This window comes from Styela clava, chromosome 2 (genome assembly GCF_964204865.1).
Source record: "Styela clava chromosome 2, kaStyClav1.hap1.2, whole genome shotgun sequence".
NCBI lineage: Eukaryota > Metazoa > Chordata > Ascidiacea > Stolidobranchia > Styelidae > Styela > Styela clava.
Genome location: NC_135251.1, coordinates 16,105,263 through 16,115,501, shown reverse-complemented (window position 1 = coordinate 16,115,501; position 10,239 = coordinate 16,105,263). Strand labels below are relative to the sequence as shown.

Genomic DNA, 10,239 nt, shown 5'->3' with positions numbered 1-10,239 from the left:
CGGCGTGATAACTTAATCAAGAGTCAACGCGATGTCAGACAAGATGTTTTGTCATTGAGGTTACAATTGTTACAAAACTCCAAGCACTAATTTAGCGATGCATCACTAACTATTGCAGGTCATAAATATAAGTTCTCCAACTCAAGTCAAGTTTTATTCGTTTTTGATATTTTGATTACTCTTGGTTTTATTGACATGATTCTCTAGTCTAGGGCAGTGGTCTTCAAACTTTTCAAGACGCGACCCCATTTCAAAAAATTATGACGTATGATGAGCATTGGCGCCCCCAAAAACCAATAAAAACTGATCACACATTTAATCGATTGCTTCTCTTCGCAGAGCTTTTGAGATTGTGGCATAAGGTAGCTTAAACTTCTTATCGATAGAACTTTTTGACAAACAGCGCATTTCGGTTGGCACTTTATTTCGGTTAAACCAAGCTTTAAATAAAGATTGATCACATGACCTATTCTTTTATGTTTATCAGCTATTTTTGAAACTTAGCAAACAATAAAGCAAAAACAACGGCCATAGTCCATTTCAGTGAAAACACAACAACTGTTTACTTTGAAATTTAAATTATTGTCGTTACACAATAGTCTTATTATAGAGATATCACTCTAATTCGGAATATCGCTAGTCGGCCTAGTGAAGTGTGGACTATACACTGTTGTGTATCAATCAGCTCATTCTTTTTCACGCGAACCCATTTGTGATCAACATGTCATAATTACTTTCTCGTAATTGCCTCTTGTCTGCCTGCTTATTATTCGTGTGAAATGTAGCCTATAGTTAAACTGTGTTATACTGACGTTTAATTTGAAATAAACAGTAATATTTTTGTCTACTGCCAATTTGGTAATATCCAAGACATCACACACACAATAAAATAATAACAGAAGAAAACATCGCCGGACACTCTGCGACTCCATAAATATTTAAGGCGACCCCACCTGGGGTCGCAACCCACACTTTGGTCTAGGCCTAGGGTATACAACGGATCTTCGGCTTGTTCGTGCAAAATTTCGATGGCTGATATTTCAGCAGAAGAATTGAAATATACAGCCTTGTATATATAGTTTCGTTGCATATTCAAGCAATTGAAGCAAAAGATAATGCATGTTTTAAAACATCAGATTCGCAGTTGCACTGACATCTTTTTAAAACGATCGTTTCAATTCAGATCTTGAAAGCATTTAGGATCTTCACTTTCGATAAACCATGAAGTGAGACTAGGTTTAACCATACGCTTCGCAACACCGTCAGTGAATAAAGGTCGTTCTGGGTTTTCTGGATCGTAACTTGGATTGTAAATATCGTCAACATTGATTCCATGTAAAGCTCGACAAATCTGACACCATCCAGTTTGACGTCCATACTCGGGTAGATCGCTTGGTTTCATCGTTATCCATCTGTAGATAAAGAAAATTAAACTTAAGGAGAGGCCGATAGCTATAGAAAGATACATGAATTCTATAAAATTTCTTATGATTTTGAAATTAGTTCTCAATTCTTAAAGATAACTGTACGTGACTTGACCTCAGTCAACTTCACCCCGGGGTTTGAACTTAACAAGATTGGGACATCGTTTTTTGTTTATAAGAATTTTCCAAAACAAGTTCACGGAGATGTCAAAAGGGAAGGAGGTGTCATCGGCGATCTGTGAAAAGCCAATATATACTGAAACTCAAACCGTACAAAACACGCCAGTAAAATCCGATAGCTCTGAGCCCTGAAGCAGTTCAAATCAATATGACTACAGGAAAAGCTGAGTAGGAGTGAAATCTACATAATCAGAGATCTTGCGCATTTTTTTTTATGTAGTCTAAAAAAGGTTACACTAACAGTATGTAGAATGTAGATTATAGCTTTTGCAGAGAAGCATTGTATTTAAGTGATATATATTCTAACGTTCAGCACGAAATGCTATTTTGCAAAGAACTTTATATTTCTATACTAATAAAAAAACACGTACTTTGACCGGGAATGATCGAAGCACGGTTGTCAGTGTTTACAAATTCTCTATTTGTAAACTAAGTGGGACACAAAATAACAAGTTTCAAAAACGAGAACAATGAAAAATATGAACACTTACTTTAAGTATTCTAAATATTCTTCATCATTTTGATCAAGATGCTTGATATAATCAGCAAGCTTTTTCATAGAAGTGAAATCTTCCGCGTGAATAAAAGAGCCTGGCGGGGCGATAGCTGCATATTCTTCCTTCGCAGCTCCCCAGACAACAGGAACTGCAAATCCGGAAAGTGCATTATCGAAAAACTTTTCAGTAATGTAACCTTTGCAATGATAAGAGTTCTCAAACGAAAAATAAAATTTGTACTTTTTTACTTCCTCATGATGTCTATAATCACGACGATGACCACTTGCAAAGTTTCTACCTCCCAAACAACCTCCATATCCATCCAAAACACCGTGTGAAATCAGTTCCTTAAGCATTGTTACTCGCTTTTTTGCACCCACTGTACTCGCACAATTTGACACAATTGCAACTCCCAGTTTTGTCTTCATTCCAAGTAATTCTTTCGGAGTCATTTTGTTTCCTTTCAATATAGTTTCAGACATCGATTGTACATTACCGTAGGGAGAATAAATATCTGCATCTCTCCTTAATGAAAAGAATACAATGGAAGTGTAAGATTTTGCCATGTTTTCGTTAAAAAATAATTGGTTAAAATTGGTTCTTGCTTTTTTGTCAAACAACGCGATAGCTTAGTATTGATGATGTGAATGCGGTATTTTATTGTCATATTACGTTTATGATCAGTAAAATAACTGCAGACCGAAACCATACTGAAAGTACGCAATGTTGCGGGATAAGACACGTTGCGTATGCTCAGAAATAACTATCAGTTGTTTCGCACAAAGTTCTGGTATTAAACTGAAATAATTTTGTTTACAGCTAGTGCTGACTCCAAGTTCTGTACCCGGATTGACCTCAATATTGGCTATAGTATAAACAGAGATAAACAATTGAATGTCAGCTTGCGGTCTCGAGTTAACCAAATTTTGACCACTAACTTATGCAATCCATTGGGTTTCTGTCGGACCAACTACTTCTACTTCGTGGAGGGTACAACGATGCTCCAGCAAGAATGAAAACAACTATTCCTAGTAAACTAAGAGTCTCGATGCGCACAACAAAAATATGTTTCTGTAACGTTTCGTCTGACTAAAGTCAGATATCCTCGAATATTATTCAACATTTTAATCCAAGTTGAAAAATTTAATTAATTTCAATACGCGTGAATAGCACATGATGCCACCAGGTTTGCTACCGATCGTGCCCCATTTTTTTTTAAAATATTTTACGACTGTATCAAATGACATATCGTATACCACGGGTGTGCAACATTTTTTGTCGATGGACTATGTAACCAACCATCTAGCTGGGCCACAATGAACAATTATTTTCTCCATGTACGCAACGAATTAAAAAGTAAAGGATTATTACGTCTCAATATAATGTTGCAAACAAGCGTTCTATAGCTTAGCCTTACAGTAAAAAAGCCACCGGGCTAAACGGCGAAAGACTTCGCGCAGCATCAAGAATAGAAAATCAATATGTATTTTTACAAATGTGAGGGCCATTTTAAACATAAACTGTCGGAGTAGGAATTTATGCTTGATGGGGGAAAAGTGTTGACAGGGGTCACACCAAATGGCCGCGGGCCGCCTGTTTAACACTCCTGTTTTATATCAATTCATGAAACAGTACTTAAACTTCGACAACTTACCTGTGGGTATAACTACCATTGAATTGCAACTCATCTCCGAATTTTATAACTTTTTCGAAAGAACGGCCTACGACAATCGTTGATTCCATAACCCAGAACAAATATAAATGATTTGGATTCCTGATCAAAAAAATGGACTAACTGTTAAGTCATGTCAAATCTAGTCAACTAGGGTAGAAAAATGCTATGACCAATTCTAACTAAAACTAACTAAGCGCAACAGAAGCTTATTATTGGAATATACCTTTATGTGTTTTTAAGACTATATATATGTGAGACTAAGCCAAAAATTTATTGCTTGGATATTTATGAATCGGATTTTTAGGTCCAAGTATTAGGCGTGTTATTGAAAATTCACAAATTACGAAGACATGCGCAGAATCAAGGTAAACATCAGGTACTCAACAATCAATTAATTGCGCGTGTTTCAATATTGTCTTAATGCCACGCATATCAGCGTAGAATGCCACACTTTGCTTACCTAGTAGGCGGCACATTATCTGGCCTCAGAGCATCAAAATGTAAAACAATGGCTCCTGTCTTCTCGTCGTTAAGCTGTGTTAAAATAATACAGTGTTTGAGTATATTGTAAATCAGATTTTAGACCACACATGATGTCCAAACTTTATCCAGGAATATATATTCCTATCTATTGTAAAATTCATAGTTAGATACATATTTAATATAATTCCGGAGGATCATTTTCTCACATGTTAAAGCTATGATTTAGAATGCAACAAAATCGGCTACTATGTCAAAATTGTTGAAGGGAAGGACACTCACGACAGTAGAGGATGCCAGCATTTGTTTGAAGTACGAAATAGATATATCGAAGATTCCTCAATGTACAAATGTGTTTTTATTTGTTGAAAGTTTTGATAAAATTACAAATTTTTTTAGCAGTGCTTCATTGTCAGGGTACGATTTTGTAGTCATTACATTCTATCATAATAAGTGCATATCAGTGGCTGCTTGTGCAGAGCTTTGTTCGGAGCAAAATACATAAAAATGTGTCTTAGAAAAAACAACATATCTGTTGAATTATGTGATTCTATGCAATTCTTTAGCTCATTCAACATTTTAGATCGACATCAATGAATAAAATATTCTGATTTACCGGAATGATTCATGATTAATACGGGAAATGAATTATAATGTCTACTCTATACACTACAGTATTGCACCTTTACAACCTCGGGCGAAATAATATTTATAACTAAATCAAGCATATATATATATATATGAAATAAATCGCCAGAAATTATTATACATTATACATCGTGGACTGTCACCTATATTGCAGATTTGGGAGTTTTCTAATAAAGATGAATTTCATAAAATGTCATTCTTATAAAACTTAAATTTATGTGGTTAATGAACACTAACGAATTGGATCCGGTTTACACTTGTATAATAGAGCAAAAAACTTTCACATTTTCTTTTTTAAATTAATACGGATAAGTCTCATAATAATACGTCATGTCCGAGTTGTAACAGTATTACGCTTCATACGAATGTTGCTGCATATGCAACAGTCATACATAAATGTGGGGGTTGCTACCGTGTAGCCTATTTGTAATAGTCTGACAGGCTACCTGAATGTGCGAAGTAAACGTATTGGTTATTGAAAACTAAAAAAAAAACAGAAGATAGTCATGTCTTGTGATTACTAACAAAGAGAAAGGCAATATAACTGGACTCGTTTTTCTAATGGCAAAGAAGTATATCGTAACGCTATGTGCTTTCGTATATATTTTCTCGTGGATTTGATCACTTGCGAGAGGAAAGTTACGTACTGCTAGTTGAAATTTACACATCAATTCAGACAGATATAACTTCTTAATTTCTTACCAAATTACGATCTTGTGTGACTATGCAGTTGCCGCATACTTTTGGATCAACAGTTGCTGTAACTTTTGCTCCAAACCCGCTGATCCATACAAGTATTATCTGTATCGATAGTAAAAACCTATTCAGTATTTTGTCTTATCCGCCACCGGCAAACGACCCATTATGTCAAGAAATAATATGAGACAATTGCATATTCTAATATAAGACAAGTATTGGAGGATTCGTACTCATTACTCAGAAACTTCTTTCGTAGCCTAGTGGTCGCTAAATTTTCGTGTGAAAGGTCACTATGATTGCTGGATGTAAATCAGAACTATTTTATCGTGAAATATAATTGCAATGACCGAAACAAAGAAAAACCGTGATATCAAGATTTTGCTTATAAATAGACTTATACGACCTCGTCTAAGCCAATTTTATCATTGGTTGTCTTATAATGTACGAAATGTCATTTCCAACTAATTTGGCCTGAATATGCGTTATATTGTATAAAGTCCGGTAATAATATTTTATTACCACGTTATACAGCAGGATATTACATATTAAATCGGCACATTAAAGTTAAGTTCAATGTAACTCAGAGCATTATTGGACGTATACAATATTTGTTGATGTAAAACTATTTACCTTTTGAGCAGTTGCTTTCTTAAGTCGAATCTCCAATTCTGCTTGTTCCGCATGAGAAAGTGTAATTTTTTTACTAGGTTTTCTCTCAGTAATTGCTAGTTCTGTCTGAGTAGTTTTATTCACAGGGTTTTGCGTAGGTTTCTCTTCTTCTTTTTTCCTAATTTCTTCAATGGTAGACATGGACAATCTACCTTCCCAGATGCCAAGAAACCACAGTCCAATGGCCAGAAGACTTATTAGCACAATCGAAAAACATTTTTTATTAATAGAACGCCGTATCGCCGCAAAGGACATACTAAAATTTTGTTTATTACAACATATGACCTTGAAATTGGAAAATAATAAACATGAATGTCAAACATAAATGGCTAGTATGTTTATCAAAAATATTTTGTTAGGTCAGATAGGTTGTCAATTGACAAGCCAATTGGTATATAACGCGGTAGGTACGAACTATGCAATATATCCGCCATGTGCAACTGGCGAACACGAACCAAATAAAAATTAGACTCACAACTTTGATTCAGCAGGATTTCAAGGGTGTGTAAGAAGCAGTTAGATGCGGGGTCAGCATATATATATATATATATGAAAACAATAGTAAAGTGTGAAAAGAACGGGCGCTACTATAACGCGAGACCAACTTCGATCTAATACTTTAGAGTGAAGTCTGCCGCTGCATTTTCCATCGACAACGAATATGAAACTTTATTCGCAACCCTGACATCAACATATGGCGGTAGATCTCATGTCATTTAGGTATCAATAATATATAACCTCCAATTCTTGATATTTGAAAAATTGATACTTTTCACATCGAACTAAACTCTGTTGTAAACTGAGGCATCGATCGGATAATAGTTGGTTGATACCACATGTAAAATCATAAGAGGCACATTCTCTCAGGTATGTCGGATACTTGCCGAACATGTTATTGAACTGCATCTTATTCTGGGTATCAGAAAAAAATTCCCACAAATGAAATTTTGCTAAGCAGGAACCAATTTTCACTATTTATGGCAGCATATGGAAAGTCTACCTCCATAGTCCACGAAAGCAAATATTTGAAAAAATACCTTCTGCATATCGACACAATCGAATCATGGTGCGTTTGATAAAATATACCGTACAAGATTTACATCTTCGGCTTATTTAGACTAGATTATTGACATAGTTTGCCGACCACTGCTCTATATCGTACACAGACTGTAGAATCAAGTTTTCGGTACTACAGACCACTGTTTGGTATTTCTTTTTAAATCAATAAAGAAAGCAAACCATGTTGAAATATCAGGCGTTCCTACTAGATTTACGATTCCGACTTGTTTACAGAATTGAAATACGTAGTCATGCACAGGTCGTAGGACCCATGAGGCTAGGTTTTGGTCACAAGAAGTTTAGAACTACTATCATTGAAAACTTACTATTTTTTTACTCGATTGGGCGGGATACAAAAAATAATTAAAAATTATACCTAATACTTCTAAAACTCGCTGCGGAAAGATATCTACGCAACAGTGTGTTTATATATGATTAAATGTACTCACTGAAACAACCAACATTACAAATAAAGGCAACTAATTTAAAACAAGCACAATATCTGCTGTAATAGCTAAATTCACTCTACAATATAAATTAAGATTTAGCTAAATATAGTTCCATTTTCTGTAGTGAATCGATTTCAAATTTTCGAGGTGCTCATTTGACTTCCATTCCCTCTTCGGCGGACCTGAATATCAGGATTGTTGTGTGGAATCTATTGCTACTTTTCTAGATTCGTTTGCCCTACCAAAATTTTTGTGAACCATTTTGAGTGGTCACGTTCAATCATCACAACCACAAAAGCCTACACAAATTCCACAATTAGTAAAGACCCACTACCAAATGATAACACCTCGTCGCGTAAGAAGTTTACAATCTATTCGACGTAACTAACGGAACCAGCCAAATTGACGAAAAACTGAATAAATCAGATATACCGCTACTGCGCGCTTCACCTAGTCGTAGTTGACTGCGTCTAAGTTTACACATATTGTTTGACTATGAATAACAAAGTTGATGACTTCCTCTGCTCAAAAGGTAATAGATGCCACATAGATACCTTCGCCGGTGAGTGTTTAATAACGCTTTAGTAATATGTAACGATTCAATTCGTAGTCTTATTTAGCATAACTTTTATTGCAAGATCTTGTTTTTCAAAACACCATGAAATTTTATTGCATTGGGTGGGATGGGATGGGACAGCACACATTCGTTTTTCCCATGGGAAAGGTGGGACAAGAGGACGCTTGGGACACCCAAGACAAATGAGACACTTTTATATAGAATAACGTTTTGTGTGTCAATAAACTTAACAATATGTCTTCAGCGATGCGGTTTAAACACGATAGTGAGGTAACGTGGTATCACGTACGGTAAGTGATAGTTATTAAAAAATTACAATTCGCGATCAGAATGACGTTTTAGCAGCTGCTCGGATACTTTTGTCAATCAGACAGATTTTCAGCCATGGTTGTAAACATTGCCTAATTTTTGCTGTGTTTCAAGAATTTATGTATGAATCAATGACAAATTTGGCTTTTAGAAGATTTAGTTTAATTGCAGTAGTCAAGAATTAGTCTTGAAATATATGCAATAAACTTGGCTAAACTTTTCCACCAGTACTTTTAAATGACAGGTTGTTGAACATTTTCAATTATAACAATGATATGAAACATATAAACCAGTTTATAGGCGCCAACTAGCGAAATCACTTTGAAAAAAGAAAACCTAAAATTTTTTCGGGGGTCGAAGGTCAGGGAAACATTCATATGATGGGGCAGACATGAATTTCCATGAGATGGGATGGGACGGAAAAATATGTCCATGGTCAAGCCTGATAATATGGGTATGTACGAGTGTAAATTACTCGAGGTATTTGCCCATCAGGAGGCCAGTTATGCAAGACTGCCATTTGCTAGAACAGGCTGGTCCAAGAAGAGTCGCAAACAAATTTGAGGAGGTCTTGCGGGCCGCAGTCGGGAAAATCTATGAGTGATCAAAATACTGCGAGTTCAATTACCCTAAATATATTAAAGCACGGGAGTCACTATTCTAATAAGCATGTTGTTATTTTGCATGGGTGGCATTTTTCTATTTTAAGGAAGATATATAAAGCACAAAAAACAATAAAACAATGTATTGTTTCTTTTTTTGATTACTGCTTCAGATCTGCGTTTCGTCACTGCTGTAACATGGCCCACACTTGACAATAGATTTTTTTTTTCTTGCATCCGCATACTTTTGCACCCACGGGCATTTGCACCCAGGAAGATTGCACCCGCAAATTTTAGCACCCACATACAGATTGCACCCATGCACATTTGCACCCGTGGATATTTGCACACACGTACAATTGCAACCACAGGCATTTGCACCCACGGACATTTGCATACCCGCAGATTTGCACTCGCGTACATTCAGTGGCGTATCTACGTAGAATCGCGCCCATGGCAAAGTCTAAAAATGCGCCCCCTTGATAGATGTTTTACAACTTATGACTCTTATTGAATTGAGGTACTTTTAAGTTATTATTTGAGTAAAAATACGAGTTTCAATTATTCCCAGATCAAAATTATTTTATTGAAACATTTTATGATTAATATTTTTTGCAGTCTTTGAGCCCCTGCGCAAACGGCGCCCATGGCATGAGCCCTGGCTGCCACACCCTAGATACGCCACTGCGTACATTTGCACCCACAAACTGGATGCAATGTATAATGGGTGCAAATGTCCGCAGGTGCAATCCACGACGTTTATAGATAAAACTTCAAAATTCCATGATTTTAACAAAAAATCATTCCCGACATGGGGATTAGAAAAAAGGTACCCGGTCGGAATAGCTGAAAAACTCGAAAATGTTCTGCCAGTAAATAGGAATATCTGCGGGCGCGTGCTAGGGAATCTAAGGGACTTCGAGGAAACAGAAATAATCAAATTAGCTGCGGCACTGGATTGGTCGGTAAAT

General features: G+C 36.0%; 1 protein-coding gene across 1 annotated transcript; it reads right to left on the bottom strand.

Moving 5' to 3' along the window:
- Positions 1 to 234: 234 nt before the first annotated feature.
- Positions 235 to 6,577, bottom strand: LOC120336156 (4-galactosyl-N-acetylglucosaminide 3-alpha-L-fucosyltransferase FUT5-like). The gene is made up of 6 exons (XM_039403766.2): positions 6,234 to 6,577; positions 5,607 to 5,705; positions 4,237 to 4,310; positions 3,756 to 3,875; positions 2,096 to 2,626; positions 235 to 1,412 (listed from the first exon to the last, which is right to left on the bottom strand). Exons 1-6 carry the CDS (start codon positions 6,525 to 6,527, stop codon positions 1,175 to 1,177), a joined length of 1,356 nt encoding a protein of 451 aa, XP_039259700.2. The 5' UTR covers positions 6,528 to 6,577; the 3' UTR covers positions 235 to 1,174.
- Between the last annotated feature and the right edge of the window lie 3,662 nt (positions 6,578 to 10,239).

What these genes read in the sequence shown, in the direction of transcription:
- LOC120336156 (XM_039403766.2), bottom strand. Translation starts at nt 6,527, where the DNA reads ATGTCCTTTGCGGCGATACGGCGTTCTATTAATAAAAAATGTTTTTCG. An exon ending in AGAAAGCAACTGCTCAAAAG is followed by an intron (nt 5,706 to 6,233) that starts GTAAATAGTTTT and finishes CTATCGATACAG; the next exon opens with ATAATACTTGTATGGATCAG. An exon ending in AATGGTAGTTATACCCACAG is followed by an intron (nt 2,627 to 3,755) that starts GTAAGTTGTCGA and finishes CTTTTCATTAAG; the next exon opens with GAGAGATGCAGATATTTATT.